The 17,543-nt window shown below is 27.0% G+C and overlaps 3 protein-coding genes across 5 annotated transcripts; 2 read left to right on the top strand and 1 right to left on the bottom strand.

The window, feature by feature from the left end:
* Positions 1–1,544: 1,544 nt before the first annotated feature.
* Positions 1,545–5,251, top strand: RPA1 (replication protein A 70). Of its 2 annotated transcripts, none has more exons than XM_015524064.2 (2): positions 1,545–1,678; positions 3,157–5,251. In XM_015524064.2, exon 2 carries the CDS (start codon positions 3,177–3,179, stop codon positions 5,004–5,006), a length of 1,830 nt encoding a protein of 609 aa, XP_015379550.1. In that variant the 5' UTR covers positions 1,545–1,678; positions 3,157–3,176; the 3' UTR covers positions 5,007–5,251. The 2 variants fall into 2 exon arrangements, with proteins under 2 accessions (XP_015379550.1, XP_089075242.1); XM_089219116.1 differs by lacking the exon at positions 1,545–1,678 and adding an exon at positions 1,799–2,031.
* LOC107173510 (programmed cell death protein 6-like) lies at positions 5,160–7,637 on the bottom strand. Its single transcript, XM_015524075.2, has 4 exons — positions 7,382–7,637; positions 7,207–7,313; positions 6,169–6,437; positions 5,160–5,448 (listed from the first exon to the last, which is right to left on the bottom strand). Exons 1-4 carry the CDS (start codon positions 7,438–7,440, stop codon positions 5,350–5,352), a joined length of 534 nt encoding a protein of 177 aa, XP_015379561.1. The 5' UTR covers positions 7,441–7,637; the 3' UTR covers positions 5,160–5,349.
* A 207-nt stretch (positions 7,638–7,844) lies between these two features.
* On the top strand, positions 7,845–13,944 carry LOC107173505 (serine/threonine-protein kinase Sgk2-like). Of its 2 annotated transcripts, none has more exons than XM_015524068.2 (10): positions 7,845–7,997; positions 8,168–8,358; positions 8,444–8,539; positions 8,604–8,740; positions 10,741–10,851; positions 11,705–11,978; positions 12,047–12,313; positions 12,386–12,559; positions 12,638–12,778; positions 13,647–13,944. In XM_015524068.2, the coding sequence occupies exons 2-10, from the start codon at positions 8,221–8,223 to the stop codon at positions 13,806–13,808; spliced, it is 1,500 nt and encodes a 499-aa protein (XP_015379554.1). In that variant the 5' UTR covers positions 7,845–7,997; positions 8,168–8,220; the 3' UTR covers positions 13,809–13,944. The 2 variants fall into 2 exon arrangements, with proteins under 2 accessions (XP_015379554.1, XP_015379555.1); XM_015524069.2 differs by having other exon boundaries at positions 10,744–10,851.
* Positions 13,945–17,543: the final 3,599 nt, after the last annotated feature.

The following is a 17,543-nucleotide window of genomic DNA, read 5'->3' on the forward strand; positions in this document are numbered from 1 at the left end:
AGGTATAACAGTACAAGATATAAAATGTTAATTGAAAATGATTTAAATTTTCCTAAAACATATAAGTATAGCAAAGTTAAACTAGTTTTTATATTTTTAACAATTCAAAATTTACTAATTCAACACATAGAACACCTGGGCAGCAGGATTAGTGATCTGAATTTTTAATTAAAAAGTTAAAAGTTAAATTTTTTTTTTTTATTATTTATTAAAATATATTCAATCTGTTTACAATAAGTAATAGGTACCATAGAAAATAAACAAACATGAATAACGTGAAGAGTAGACTGTTCATTAACAAAACTTCGGAAAAAAATTGTTTTTCCTTATTTTAAGAGATCCTTAGACCAGTTTCTTTTTAATAGACAGTTAATTTGTGGTAATGTAAGAGAGGAAACTTATAAAGTTATAAGTAATGAAATATGACGTAATATACTATCTTCTTTAAACGTACGGCACTGAAAGGTTAAACTTTTTTTTTTGGCACCCATCAACAGAGGTGAACTGTACTTACTCTGAAAGGTTAACCTTACCTTACCTACAGTAAAGTTCAATGGTGAACTAGCCATGATTCAGACTTCAGAGAAGATTCTCGAGAATTCTTTTCTACATCGTACATTAAGTACACCGTACACGCTAAATTGATAACAATATTAAGTATTAATCTATTAAAGTAACCAAACACCAAAGCATAAGTAATAAATTATATTAAACAGGTATATTACATTTTTCCTTATAAATTATAATAATAGATCATATATGAATATACCGAGCATTTTTCTGTATTTAAAATATTAATAATAATATATAGCTATTATGTATGAACTATGAATAACCCAAATTCTACCGCCACAGTAAAGTGGGAAATAAGGAGGGCCGTAAAAAAACAGAAAATTAGTTTTCAGGAAAATTAATATTAGAATGATATTTTTCATTAACACTGTTCAACAAGACCTTTATTTAATGGAATATTTTTATCAGGAGATTATATTCTCGAAAACATCCTACACAGAACCGTATGAATTGGAACAGTATTTTAAAGTACATCACAGTAACACTAAGTCACTAACGGACTAACGTGATAAAATCGTGTAACCAATTGGCAATTTACAATGATGACGGTCAATCGCTAGCTGCGCTGCGCTCGAGCAAAAACAACGAAAATGTCCCTCGACTTGCTATGCAAAACCACCTTAAGTTGGTCACAGGGTAACCAAAAGTATATTAAGTGCTTATCAAACTGTTCTGACAAAATTTGTCCCGAAAAGTATGGTTCTTGCCAATATTAATCCTAAAAAATTGTGTCTCAAATCATATATTAATTTAAAAGATACTTCTCATGACTTATAATTCATTCATCTAAGTTATTCCTTGATAAATTCTGTCCTGAATAGTACGGGTCCCGGTAATTATTATTTTGATTTTTACGCGGGCGGCGGGCCCGGAAATGATTATAAATTATATATTATACAACCTCTTTGAAATTTAGATACATTATCCTATCAGCTCATTTCCCGCCCTTACTAATAATGTAGTTGTGTATTCTTTGTAACTAATACTACTTCACTGTACTAGTACTATAACATACTCTTCAATAATACTGACAACTAGTTGTACTAACTATTGAAATACTTAATTTTAATTTCGAATACGTTCATACGGACTGATAGATTAGAAGGTAAGACATTTTATGGTTAATTAATCGTACTTCTTTTTTCCGTGTACTAGTATGTTGAATCCAATGGTTCCTTACAAAGTTACAACTGAATTGACGATTGTTTTCAATCACCTATATTGATCTTAAATCGTACCTTTTAATAATTATAAAATTCGAACTTTTCATAAATTATAAAATATATACATACATTTTCATCGATTGTCAATGTTTTTGATAATAATATCATAGTCGTTCCGTTTGGTGCTTAGTTTAGTTTAATCCCGAATCCCGATGTGAATAAACATCACTCGCAGTATTTGGACCAAATACTCTTTTTCGATTACATGAAACTATAATTACCTATGTATATGAAGGTAAGATGTAATTACTACAATGGTATATAAGATAGCCATTATAATATTATATTATAATACATAATATTATGTGTATTTAAGTATTATATTTTTACCCTTCATTAATGTTTGATAAAGGATTTCGTTAGATTTTAATATGACTAAATTATTTTAAAAACTGTTCTTACTGTTCTTAGGCAATACATTAGTGCTTTGTAATTGATTTGCCTTTCTTTAAATTTGTCTAGAATCTGTTATCAATCGCTACTTAGTTTGGATTAATTGAACATTTATTAGGTAGGTACCAGCTATCACTTATTATTGATGAGTTATAACATTGTAAAGAATTTAATAAATAACTATAATTCATTGCATTTGAGACTTAATTAATATATGGTTACTTACTTAAATGTATTATATTTTTGAACCATAATTGTGTAATGTGTTTCATTACCATCTTGTTATCAATATAAACTATTTTTGTACCAAAATATTGACTCAATATTTAGTACTCTAAAGCCGCAGTCAAATAGAGTACGGCCTGCGGGTACACAGACCGTGGTGAGCAGTGATCCAATTGTATTAGCTTACAGTAACTGCGTGGGCAGCCCACTTTATGTTCAAATGTGCCTTTATTTTAAATTCTAAGCAAAGCAGTACATTTATCAACTTAATAATGTTTTTTTTGCGTCCGAAGACACTTTAGAAGAACAAAAAATTGAATCTAGGTTATTTTGTTGGAATGTTTATTAATTATAACATCTGATAATGTTAACCTACTGCATAGTTTTTATTAACACAAACAACTCACCATAACAATATAAAACCCCATTTTTTTAATTGAAAGAATAAATGTTAACCTATTTACCTAATTTTTTAATATAGAAATAAGCTAATCATATAGACAAGTTAGTGCAACAACAATATTGTATTTTTAAATATCGAAGATTATCGTCAAGAATAATTTGATATGATTATTACAATGATATTAGTACAATCAATATTGCTACAATTAATTTAATATTATGTTAAAATTCTGCATTTTGAAGATCCCTTGTGGAATATGTCTAAATGCCTGTTTTAAATGCTTAAATATGAATTCTCTTTAAAATTATTTATAATCTTTTGTATGTTATGTCCATTCAGGAAATCATTTATTTAAAACAATGGAGTATGAAAAAATGTTAACCAAGGGCGCATTAAAGTCCATCATGAACAATGAAGATGTTAAAGATCCAGTCATGCAAGTTCTCGGTGTAAGGAAAATTACTGCTGCAGGAGCAAATGAAAGATATCGCTTACTTATTTCTGATGGTCATAATTTAAATTCTTTTGCGATGTTGGCTACTCAGTTGAATGGCATGGTTTCTTCTGGAGAAATTAATGAATTTTCCATTCTCAAAATAAAACGTCACATAATCAGTAGTTTGACTGACCGTTCAAAAGGAAGCAAACAAGTCATGATTCTTATAGATTTGGCTGTTATGGTTGCTGGTGATGTAGTGGGTTCAAAAATTGGCGATCCTAAACCAATAATTGATAATTCTGGTCAAATGGTTGAAAATGGTGGTTCTGCTTCAGTTGATTCTAAACCCCAGTCTAATTCTTTGGCAAAACCACATTCTGTTCAATCAAGTGTTATAGATAATGGTCTTCAAAGAGATATTGATGTTAGCAATATTCATCCTATTAATTCTCTAAGCCCATATCAAAATAAATGGACAATCAGAGCTAGAGTTGTAAACAAAGCTCCAGTTCGTACTTGGAATAATCAAAGAGGCGAAGGTAAACTTTTTAGCATGGATCTACTTGATGAGAGTGGTGAGATTCGTGCAACTGCTTTTAATAGCGAATGTGATAAATTTTTTGATATGATTGAAGTAAACAAAGTTTACTTTATAACTCGCGGTGCAATTAAAACGGCAAATAAAAAGTTTTCAAACCTGAATAATGATTACGAGCTTACACTATCTAGTGAAACGCAAATATTTCCATGTCACGAGTTTGATGATTCTCAATTGCCAGCTCTGAAGTTTAATTTTGTTCCATTGAGTCAAGTGAAAGACGTTGATGTTGATGGTATAGTAGATGTCATAGGAGTTTGTCATACTGTGGGAGAATTAACTATGTTAATGTCAAAGACAACTAGAAAGGAATTAAAAAAAAGAGATGTGACTATAGTCGACCAGTCTCAGAGTTCTGTAACAATTACATTGTGGGATACTCAGGCAGAAGATTTTGACGGATCATTGCAACCTGTAATTGCTATAAAAGGAAGCAGAATCAGAGAATTCATGGGTAGCAAATCATTGTCCCTTTTAGGATCAACTGTAATGCAAATAAATCCAGACATAGAAGAAGCCCATCGCTTACGAGGTTGGTATGATTCACTTCCTTCAAATTCAGAATTCAATAATATTTCAACCCGTTCTGATGTTGGAGCTAATTCTCAGTTTCTTACTATTAAAGGAGCACAACTTGCTCAACTTGGTAGTGGGGATAAAGCTGATTATTATAATATGTATTCACATTTGATTTTTGTAAAATCCGAATCTGCCTTGTATAAAGCGTGTCCAAAACCTGATTGTCAAAAAAAAGTTATAGATCGAAATGATGGAACATACCGTTGTGAAAAGTGTAATGATGAAACGGAAAATTTTAAGTATAGATTAATGCTCTCAGCACAATTGAGTGACTCAACTGGAAACCAGTGGGTAACTATGTTTCAGGAAACTGCTGAAAATCTTTTAGGAACTACTAGTGCAGAATTGGGAAGGTTGATGGAAGAGTCTAAGGAAGAATACAGTGATGTTTTTCAAAAACAAATGTTTAAATTGTTTGAGATTAGAGCCAGAGCAAAAATGGAGACATATAACAATGAAACTAGGTTAAAAGTATCTTTAGTCAATATCAAACCAATTGATTATAAGGCAGCTTCTACAAAACTGATTGCTAATATTAAAAGATTGAGTGGAATTACAACCTCGGTTATGTAAAAACTAATTATTATGTTTTTTTTTTTTTTTTATATATACATATAGTTAATAAGTTTAGAACTTAACATAATAAATATTATATAAGTGTATTTATTATAATTTTATCTTTTTATTGTTAAAAAAGTTCATTTATAATATTAAAACACTTTGGAATTGTTTACTAACTAATTTTATTTTTTTAACAATAAACACAGCATCCTATATTATATTTAACTTATAAAAATAAAAATGTCTCTTTCGTATAATTTAGTTTGGTGTAAACTTATATTTCCAAATAAAAAAAAAAAAATGTACAGCATAAAAAATGAAATTTAAATTTTAGAAAATATTAAATGATTTTGACTCATTTAATACTAAACACTAGACCAACAAATTGTTCATAATGCAATGTGACTACTCCATCTTGATCTGTATCAAATTGGCGGAATGCTGTAGTTAGATTCTGAAAAATTCAAAATACATATTATTTAATATTTGATCAACTTTTAGTAATAATTAAAATTAAAATGTTAACCAATTTATTTATGTCCAACCTACCTAAAAATATTGATCAAATAGTTTTTGACCCAGCGTTAGGCATGCTAGTGAATATTAAGTTATTAATTTACTACGGTTTTTTCGACCACGTTATAATTTTCAAGTATAAAATTATAAAAAAATGTATCATATATGTTATTAAATGTGCTTGCGCAATTATGATATTATTTTTAATAACACTATTGAAAGATATACTGTGTATCAATGGTTGAGATATAAAATATAAATTTTTGATTGAACATGTAATAAAAGTGCAGTCATTTTGACTATAGTGCAACTAACGCGGGGTTAAAAAACTATGAATATATTTCAATCGACAAAATAGTTGAGCTAAGATATGCCAATGCAATGCTTTATTATTTAAGGTCTTAGTAGACTAAGTCTGTACTTTACAATATGAAGTCTAAATACAAAGTATTAGTAAAATGTTGTAATAAAATTTTCACGATGTCTTGAAAATTAATAGATATGAAATTTAATCAAGTTACTAAATAAGATTATTATAATTCTTAATTTATATTTTAAATTAAGTTCTATTTGTTGCTAGAAATTATCCTTTTTATAAACGGCAATTTAAAGTAATGTTGAAACAACAATGTAATTTTAATATGCATTAGGTACTCACATTAAGCATGATGCAACATTGTATGAAATCATCAAATAATACAGTTCCTCTTCCAATTCTATCAAATTTTTGCAACATTGTAGTAACGGTAGCATCATTTAAATTGTATCCAAATGTTTGTAATGCAGCTCGAAGTTCATTTTTGTCTATGTTCCCTGAATTATCTTTATCAAAGGAACGAAAGCAATTTTGCCAGTCTACAATGTACTTCCATAATGCACCAAAATCTTCAAATGATATAGTGCCTTTATTGGACTTGTCAAACATGTCTATAAATAATTAATATAGATTTAAAATGCAATATATTCATGCAGTACAACTTGATATAGTCTTCAGTATTAATTATTTCTATGATAATTGTGTAAGACTGGTCATAAAATAATAATGTATATAAAAAAAATTAAACAAGCTTTTACCACCTTGTTTTATTTGTATATAATTGTTTAAAAGGCACAAGTTAATGAAACAGAGGTAAGGAAATCATTTTTAAGAATGCCTAGCTGAAACATTAGTAGGATTTATTTAACTTGATTGCAACTGATGGTGAACTTAACTGGAGATCCAAAAACAGTTTAACTGAACAAAGTATTAACTGATAGATGAATCCTAATATCAGTTAAAGTCAATTGAAAAATCATGCCTAAGATACCTTCAATAAGTATTCATTATTGGTTCTCTTAATATTTGACAAATCTTATAAGAGTTTAAATAAGCATTTATCTAAGATAGTGATTTATGCCGTCTTATAACATAATACTGTCCATCTGTCATCATTAAATTAACTGCTTTTTTTTATTATTGCCTAAATTAGGTTTTATTTCTATTTAGGATAGGGTATGACTCAAAAGACAGTGTGAAACATACCACATAATTAGTAATAATTAATAGTATTCAATGACTCAATAGTCCACGCATAAATGTAATAACAATTTTATTTATGAGAGACAAGAGTTCTTCTATATTTTTGTTTCATTACAATTATTATCCATGAATAATCATTATAATTTTATTTTAAATTAAAAACATCTATCAACTTACTTAGCATTAAACGAACCGTCTCTGGGTTGAAAGGTGTCCATGTGCCATTGGATAGTGCACTTTGTAATTCATTAGCTGTGATGGTGCCACTGTGATCTTTGTCTAATCTTTAACGATAGAAAAGCATTTACATATAAAATGTTATTAGATTTAATGATTAATTGTTATATTTTACTTCTGAAACATTTCCAACAAGTATCCAGGAGGAGGCATTCCACTTTGAGGTTGGGCCATTCTAGAATCCAATGTTTAATATTGTTACACTTTTATTTACTTCAAAATTCACACGTATGAAATTAATAAACGTCAATAAAGAAATCGTTAGCCACTACTAAAAGTAAACAATAAACAATTAAACAAGTACAACAAGAATAACTGAAGTCTGAATAATTAGAATGTACACATTGTACACTGTGAATGACAAATTATTAATAATTAAATTTCTTATCTTATCTACAATTTTACTGACTACGTATCACGTATGACACAATGTAAACAAAAGTAGGAATATAAACACAAAACAAAATAATAAACATAACAATGATAACATAATAACAACAAAATCCAACAAAATCCTTTGGTTATCAGTTTATCACTGTGCAACATGTAAATATTGGCGAGCGCACGCGCTCTGTGCCGCTATCATTATTGTGATAAGCTGTGCCGTTCTAAAAATGGAAAGTTCAGTGTCCACACTCCACAAATTTATTTATTTTATTAGTTAGAAAACAATCAACAATTATGTGACAGTGTAGTGGGAAGTGGAATGCCAGTGGATTTGTCGTGGTGAGGTAATAAATTTCTCTGAAGAGACTATTATGTACAAGTTTTGTTATTTATTCTTGTGACGAAATTAGATCCAATGTCCATTATTAGGTCACTGGGTCATTTTGCAAACTAGTTGAAATGACTAAACTTATGATGTGTCTAAATTGGTTTTGTTATTTTGGGTGTCATACAGGCCGGAGTGGATATTCTACCATTGCCGATCATTCCAGATCATGTGCTGACATCATGGATAATAAGTCCAGCAAACAAGTAGAACTAGATACGTGTGAAAACTGTTCTAATTTCTCTGTGGACGGGGATGGCGATAAAACTGCAGCTATGGTGTCACAAGCAGAGATTTGGCAGGAAGATAAAAAATTCACTGTAAATACAATTATTTTATAAACATTTGACAAATAGTTATTGTTGTGTATATAATTAAGCAAAATTTAATTCCATATGTTTTTAGGTATATAAAGTTGTAATTTGGTCACGGAACGAATCTTGGCATGTATTTAGGCGTTATAATGAATTTTACAAACTTAGTGAAGTACTAAAGAAACAGGTTAAGTCCAAGTTTTAATTTTTAGTTTTAATTGATTTATTGATTTAAAGTTTTTATTTTGTAGGTGCCAGATTCAAATTTAAAAATACCAGGTAAGAAATTGTTTTGTAACAACATGGATCCCTCGTTAATTGCCTCTCGTCGGGAAGGTCTTGATCAATTTGTACATCATTTAATGCATCAAAACAATTTACTAAACATGTAAGCTTAACTAATTATTACTTAGTATTATATTATGAAATCATATTCATACTCTAAATATTTAAAAGCTAATAAAAGGTAAACAAAGAATTTATAATTGAATGATTGAATAAATGGACTGAACAATTTTTTTCTTATGCTCAACTATTATTAAAATTTGAAATTATTAAATACAATTTATAATGCATGTTATTACTAAACATTAGTAGTGTTTACTTATGTAGTTATGTACAATGGTGCTGTTATGTTCATTAACAATAAAAATGGCTTACAAGATAGAAAATATGTTATGATATTAACTAATGACTAACAATAAATACTAATTATGTAATGAAGGCTCAAAATATAGGTGTACATGAATTTAAACAAGAATTAGTTATAAAATGAATCATTCAAAATTTCAAAACTTTTTTAATGCATGTATTATTCAATATGTCTATTTTATTAGAAATTAGAAAACCAAAACCAAGTAAAAAAATAAATAATTTCTAAAAATGATATTCAATTCCATAATTTTATTAAGATACACTATAAAGTTATCAATTTAATTTAATCCTGATTGACCTTTTAATTACACATGAATACAACATATTACTACCACCTCATACTCAGTCACTGTCTTTATGTTCTATTCGTATACGTAATTTTAAAATTAAAATGAGAATTAGATGAAAATAGTATATTTGTATGTATATATTGTTATTCATCACTTATTTATTTTTTAGGCTATTTTATTTAAGTATTTTTACATTATATAAACAATAATATTTTTATTAGTTGTACATATTTACAAATTAATCCGTGGAAAACATGTCTTATGCTATCTACAAAAAGTGAACAATCATGTTACATATTATCTACAAAAGAAAACTGATGTTATTATTTTCTGTTTGAGCTACTTTAAATTTATTAACCTATCACTAAGCAAGCTAAATTATTTCATATATTATAATATGTTCAATCTACTATTAAATAGGTATGCTAATATACTATTAATCTCGTGTTTGTTATCTCAGATATTTTATTTTTTAAAACTTGGCCAGTTAAATTACGATTATTTTATATTCTCTTTCGCATGATCATACACCTCACCAGCAGTATTTAATTTTGTACAATAAATATTTTTAATTGATAATAATTCACGGTTTGCTAAAACATTCAAATGAGTTTCATGATTAAAAATAATTTTCCGGTAGTTATTACTCACTATGAAAATTTTTTACGAAAAAAAATTGTTCAACGATTACCAAACTCATAATTAGTATCTTCAATTAGCATTAATTATAAATATTAGTATTTTAAATAAATTTAATTAGTACATAATACAAGAGAAAAATTAGATATTATCATGTAGACAACATCATTAATACCAATAAAACATAATATAGGTACTTCCAACTTTTATAAAACTTGACAAGTGTGTCCAATATATTGGTCATTAATTTGCATTAATCATACTCTAGGACCTAGAGTTTAGGTATAACATTTAAGCTATGATTATTTAATTTATTTTCCTATAAAATAAATCAATAATTATAGATCTTTTTAAAAAAAATTCAGCGTAATATTTGTTTTCTCTTAGACCCATTTACAACATTCATATAGAATCGTTTTTATGATTCTTGAGTCATCATTAAGTAAAATCTCTTATTAAAAAAATTATTGAGGTTAATATTTTTGATAGTTTTACAAATTGTTTTTATATTTCATTGTTATTTGATTTTGAGACAGAGATTTCATATAGACAAATCAATAAATTTACCCCAAAAATTATTATTCTCTATAATTGTTGTGATAGGTAATTTTACTCTTAGATTACTCAAAACCGAAAATATTATTTTATGTAAATTTGTTTGTTACGCTTGGGCTAAAAAGATAGAATAAACAGTGCCCTGTTATCCTATTAACAATATGGTTAATTTATCTTATAGAAAAAAAACACCTACTTTAATAAAATATTTTTAAAAGTCAATAATAGTTAACATTTTTGTGTTTTAAAGAAGTGAAGTCCGGATATTTTTTAACCTGGATACTAAAGTTAAAGAACCAGACAGACCAAACCTTCTTAAATGCTCTGGCACCATAAATTTAGGACCTTCAGAAAGACCATCGTAAGTAGTCTAATTATTATAATTTACTTATCAGTCGTAAACAATAAATCTTTATTGAAAATATTTGTTAAAATAACTAATAGATCAATTGCTTAACATTAGAATACATTTTTTTATAAATTTTGTTATGATTGGTGAAATAGACAATATGTTCCAACGCTGTATAACAGTAAAATTATATATTAATTACATAATTTTTGTCAGCATATGGTTTGTATTGAATATATATATATTAGTGTACTACACAAAATATTATGTGAGGCTCAAATTCATAGAATATCATTTAGTTGATTGTATGTCAATAAATCAAGATAATTATTAGATATGTACCTACCTATGAAATTCTAATAAGATAATGCCAGCTTAAATAAATGATTATAAAATAATATTTCAATACTATATAATTTTGTTTGCTTATTATAAATCAAAATATTATTGTTGCATACTTGTAAACAATATAGTTTTATAAAATAAATATATAATGGAGCATACGCTAAAGCTAGTGATTAAGATGTGCTAAGCATGTGTGGTGAATGGAGAAATAATTCTTATGGAGAGTTACAAAATATAGAACAAATAAAATATAACCAAGAAAAAAGCTTAGACAATGGTGTGAGAATGGAATTAAAGAAAGTATAAAAATCTTAAGAATATTGAATAAAAAAAATAAATATATTTAAATATTTATGTTTATTTGTTTTTTATGTTACCTACAGTTCTAGAACCTCAGTTATAGACTAATAGAGAAACATAGAAAGACATGGTAGAAGTGGCTGTGGGCCTAAAGCACCTTGAATTCTAAAAAAAAAATTTTATTTCATTCATGTGATGAGTTTAATATTTTTAATTCTAGAGCTAACCCATCAGATTTTGTATTTCTACGTATTATTGGAAAAGGCAGCTTTGGTAAAGTTTACTTGGCTGAACACAAAACTGAATCCATTCATTTTGCTATAAAAGTATTGGATAAAAAGCACATACTTGCAAGAAATGAAGTCAAGCATATCATGTGTGAACGCAATGTTCTACTGAAAAATATCAACCACCCATTTCTTGTTGGCCTTCATTACAGCTTTCAAACCAAAGATAAACTTTACTTTGTACTTGATTTTGTAAATGGAGGAGAGGTGAATAATGGCTTCACATATTGTAATACCACTCAAATTTTATTTTATTTTTACTTTTACTTTTATAGTTGTTCTATCATTTACAAAAAGAAGTTAGATTCTCAGAAACCCGAGCTAAGTTCTACACAGCTGAAATAGCATCTGCTCTTGGTTATCTCCACTCTAATGGTATTATTTATAGAGATCTCAAACCAGAAAACCTGTTACTTGACCAAGAAGGACATGTGGTCCTTACTGATTTTGGGTTTTGTAAGGAGGGTCTCATCGGAACTGAAACTACAAATACATTTTGTGGAACTCCTGAATATCTTGCTCCTGAAATAATTAGGAAAGAAGTAATACCAACTGGTTTTACTATAAATTATTTTTAAATTGTGATAAATTAACTAATTTTTTATTATTTTTAGGCATATGGCAGATCAGTTGACTGGTGGTGTCTTGGTGCAGTACTATATGAAATGTTGTTTGGACTACCACCATTTTACAGTTTAAATGTGCAAGAAATGTATAATTTAGTTTTACATAGTAGATTAAAAATAAAAGGTCCCGTTTCATCACAATGTAAAAGTTTATTGCACAAGGTATGAAGAATATACTTAATACTAAATTTAAAAAATAATAAATAAAATTATGTTTCAATGACTAATTACTATTTCTAGTTATTAGAAAAAGAAAGCAATAAAAGAATTGGTAGCAATGTTCAAGATTTTAATGAGGTTAAAAAACATTCATTTTTCAAAACAATCAATTGGGATGATTTATTGAACAAACGTATTACACCACCTTTTCAACCACAACTGGTAAATTTAGCTTAATGTATAAAAAATGAATTTAATATACATATATTAGTCTTCTCAAACCAATGTGGACATATTGTCTACAGCTGTGGGGTAATACAAAAAAAAAAAAAACAAACATAAACAAAATTCAAGCATATTTTCAAAATATTGCTATAAGAAAATTAACTATATGTCATCAATGGGTGGCTCCTTTCATCAAAATAATGTTACCTGTCAATTGTATTTATAGACTATATTCTTATTATCTTAATGATATATATAGTATATTACTGGGGAAAAAAAAATATATTTAATATATACAGTGCTAGATTTGTGGGTGGGCGCAGGGGGGTGGAGTACCCCAATTAGTTTTTGGACATTTTAGTCCCTACTATTATTTTTAAAGGGAACCCATGGGACGCTACATTATTCTGCATCTTTATCAAATGCGCGAAGTACCATCATGATTTGTCCATTCAGATCTATGAGTTAGTTAATTTTAACTCATTATTACTAAACTATTCATTTATTTACTTTTAGTATAATTTTGTTTTTATATGAACTATAATATAATAATATGTACAGTAGTTACTAATTACCTATTATATTAATTTTTTTAATTGATTATTTATAAATATCTGGTATTATTTAAATAGGGATATTAGAGGATGTGGGGCATAGCCCTCACAGCTCAATAACGCTTAACAATAATTGATGGGGCGCTCTTTTTTTTAAAGTTAACAGTGTCCTCCTACTTTAATTTTCCAAGTCTATCACTGCTTAGATATTAACAATGTACAAATTGAATAACAAAAGATTAATTCAATGATAACTGTTTAAGTGTATACGTCAATTTATTATTAATTATCAATGATGATTTTGTTCACAGAATGGAAAATGTGATTTGCAATATATTGATCCACAGTTTACAAAAGAATCTCTCAGTTCATCCATGTCATCGTTTTGTGATGAAAAACTTTCTACTAGTAAACAGGATATAGATGATGTTTTTGCTGGTTTCTCCTACACTCCTCCATCTAGTTTAGATTAATAATAATCAAACCACAATTGTTCCTATCCTTAGTTAATTTTACACATTTAATCGACTTGTGATTGGTTCACGAAAACTTACTATCTACAATTTTTTAATACCCTAGTCTTATACTAAAAGTTTTTATTCTAATTAATATTCATGAATATTAATATTCATGTTTTTTAAAATAAATAAATAATTTATTCAAAATAAATAAGCAATAACATTCCATTTTTAATATACCAGCACCCGTGTGTTCATTACATTATTTTGCAGCTTAAATAGTCAGGGTTTTTAAGAAAAAACAATTTAAAAAAATATTAGTTAAAATATATTATTAATTAATAATATATACTTAATATGATATTTTGATTGTACTTTACTGCCAAAATGTTTTAATGTAAAAAAAAATTAATTTTAAAAATGATCTGTGATTTATTACATTTTTTTGTTTTAAAATCAAATTCTTAAAAATTGTTGTTCCATATAAATTGTGAGTTTATAACATCTGTTAAGTATTAAATGTAAATATCTAAGTATCAATATGTTTATACCCAAAAATAAATAAAATAAAATAATATTATTGTATTTAAATAAAATAGAAGGAATGTGTTAAAAATATTATATACCTACCTTGTTTTACTCATCAACTAAAATCTACCAAAAAATCCCTAATAAATAATTTTAGATGATCCCATATTGCCATCTACTAAATAATAGCGAATATACCTAGGCACACGTTTTTAATTGCTTTTGACCCATGTATTATTATGTGAACTATTAATATTATTTCTTAATTTATTGTAAGTCATAACAATGTAAGGATTAAAATAATACTATTTATTTACTATGAAAAATAATACTGTGTTAATTATTACAATCAATATTTACTGGGTACTGCCATAATTTATTGTTAATAATCGTATAATAAGTGCTCTTGTTAGAAATGCCTTAAGCAAATTTAAAAGATTATAAAAATAAAATGTTATGGAATACTTATTGTTTATATTAATATTATTTGTTTACTATTAATTTTATAAGTATTATTACACATTTTATATGCACCTGAAGAATTTATCTTGAAACTATTAATATTTAGTATTTGAAATTTGAATTATGTAATACCTACTATACTTATAATTTTAACTATAAGACATCTTATTATTTAACATTTGAATTCTATGTTGTTGATTTTAAAAATGGTATTTATTGAAAAGTTTTAATTAAGTGTTAAACCACTGTTATAATCATTCTTTTTGTATTTTAATTGTATGTTACTTATAATTGCCGTTTGTATCTCTATAAATCAAACATATAATATCATAATATACCTGTAGTCTACTAATTACTATGCAATATACTGATATCTTATATGAGATTCATTGGTAATTTCTTAAGCTTAATGATTAATAGGATATAAGACTGTACTATATGCATTACTGAGGCCCTTAAGGGGAAACAGGAATGACAAAAATGTTTAACTTAAAAGCTCTTATCACACATTAATTATTTTCGTCTTTGAAAGAAATTAATTTTTTTAATATTTAATTTTTATTCTGAATACCTATTGCGAATTAATGTAATTGTAATTTTACAATGATGTGTTTTTATTTTCTGTCATAAACATCTGTGATAATAATGAAAGCTCTGATTCTTGACATCAGCATCTTTTCTGATTCAAAAGTGAATAGAGTAAACAATATCCTAGAAGTTTTTGAAAGCCCCTCAAAATCCTAAAATAAGGAAAATAAAACTTAGAATAATGGTAATTGTAATGCGAAGCCAATTTTTGTCTTTTATAGTTTGGTTAACTTGGAAACTAATAACCGTAAATATTTGAAATTTTTCTCCAAATTTTTATACTATGATTTTTCATGGTAATATTTTTGAGCTATTTATAGCCTTAAGAATAATTTCGATTTTGTAAATTTTTTTTGAATTAACCCTGATAAAAATATTTTCACTCATTCAAAAAGCTTGAAAATTTAATACATGGTTCCTCATAAGATTCTTTGATGGTAGTTCAAAACTACTAAAGATACATGGGCATGATTAAATTTTTAAACTACTTTTCATTCAGAAATTCGTAAAAAATGTCTTTTCATGTTTAACGTTAACAATTTTAATCTAATTTTCTACAATAAACAAAAAAAAATATACTTAAAAGGAACATTAATTTTTTATGAGGGTTTGAATATAAAAATTTTAACTTATTAGATTTTCACCGGCAAATTAACAAATTTCCATCTCTTGATATTTTCTTGCAATTCTAGAACGAATAGGTATAACCAAAGACACTAACATTTTTCACCAAATTTTAAATTAACGATTTACTTTGCATGGTAAAATTTTCAAACTTTTTACTTCCTTAGATCTATTATTATAGCCATAAGAAATTTTTGAAATTTTGTAAAATATTTTTCAGTTAGAAATTTAGGTAGGCATATAAGTTTTTCAAATTTATCAAAAAAATATAAAAGAGTATGTAGGTATACTGAAATGGAACATTATTGTTTTAAGAGCGTTTGAATTTAAAAATTTTACGATATTAGATTTAATCGATAAATTAACATATAGGTAATAATTTTTTTTTTTTTTTTAAACTACATATTAAATTTGTTCATTTGTACAAGTATGCTAAATTATTGGCACAATGTCTCCGCTCAGAATCGTTTTCATATGCAACGATATATCATTGAATTCAAATAGAAAGCATACATTACAACGATATGTCGTTCAGTCTGCACAAGCAACAGCAAAGCGGTAGATAATATTAGCCATTATATAGGTAGGTACCTATAACCACTATTGTTCACTTTAATTTTTTCATTATTTGCCTGTTCAGACTTACAATAAGAAGCTAATCAATTATTATGTAATCGACGTAATCTTATGGACATCAATATTTAGTATATTATATAATTTCTGGACCTTGAACATTTTGATTTGATTCATCTTTATAGGTACCTATACTATTTGAAACAATTCCGCAATTTCTATTTAAATTCTTGGAAATCCTAAGTCAAATTTTGGATATCTATATAGTCAGTCTGTTTAGGTACGGCTATACTTACAATAAGATATAGCTTAAATATAAGTTCAACTATGATAGGTTATTAAGTTGACCAAACGCGTTTCCTACGGGAAAGTTTCGTACTTTAAAAGTTTGCCCCGGTGTTCCGCCAAAGCTTTTGGACGCTTAGGTATGTGTGCAGTTTTTTTAAGTCCCATTTTCATATTTCTAAAAACAGTTAAAGAAAATTACAATCGAAATATAATACATCGCAAAAGATGATATTTCTACCAGCGGTTAATTATATTAATATGTAAATATTTTTTATTTTTGAACTTTTATTTTCATTTTATCTCTCTAAATTATTGTTTAAAGAACTTTTTATTAAAAATAAAGTAAATATAAAAAAACTTACACTATAGTTTAGCATTTCATTACCCTTTTTTTTTTCGTTTTTGAACCGACGGCGTCGCGGGTACAGCTTTCGCAATGCTTCCGCGAGCATTTCATTTCATTACCCTAAACCATATACATAGGACTACATTTTATTTTCGAAGGGTATGTAGTTCACATATTTTCTTCTCATTGGTCTGATTGGACATTTCCCCTAAACTTCCAAAGTTCCAAAAGAGGGAAGGAATAAAGTTGAAATGGCTTAAAATTATTAAACGCCTTCTTCAACTCATATTGGTACTTATATGATATGTATTTTGTACACTTATAGGTACTCAAATCATGAC

Source organism: Diuraphis noxia, unplaced genomic scaffold, assembly GCF_037042655.1.
Source record: "Diuraphis noxia isolate RWA-SAM2 unplaced genomic scaffold, SU_Dnox_SAM2 contig0002, whole genome shotgun sequence".
Lineage (NCBI taxonomy): Eukaryota > Metazoa > Arthropoda > Insecta > Hemiptera > Aphididae > Diuraphis > Diuraphis noxia.

Bases quoted from the DNA above. Each gene is read 5' to 3' on its own strand.
- RPA1 (XM_015524064.2), top strand. From the start codon at position 3,177: ATGGAGTATGAAAAAATGTTAACCAAGGGCGCATTAAAGTCCATCATG.
- LOC107173510 (XM_015524075.2), bottom strand. From the start codon at position 7,440: ATGGCCCAACCTCAAAGTGGAATGCCTCCTCCTGGATACTTGTTGGAA. The intron at 7,314-7,381 runs GTAAAATATAAC...CTATCGTTAAAG, and splicing joins TTGTTGGAAATGTTTCAGAA to ATTAGACAAAGATCACAGTG. The intron at 6,438-7,206 runs GTAAGTTGATAG...AATTATTTATAG, and splicing joins GACGGTTCGTTTAATGCTAA to ACATGTTTGACAAGTCCAAT.
- LOC107173505 (XM_015524068.2), top strand. From the start codon at position 8,221: ATGGATAATAAGTCCAGCAAACAAGTAGAACTAGATACGTGTGAAAAC. The intron at 10,852-11,704 runs GTAAGTAGTCTA...TTTTAATTCTAG, and splicing joins GGACCTTCAGAAAGACCATC to AGCTAACCCATCAGATTTTG. The intron at 11,979-12,046 runs GTGAATAATGGC...TTACTTTTATAG, and splicing joins ATTTTGTAAATGGAGGAGAG to TTGTTCTATCATTTACAAAA.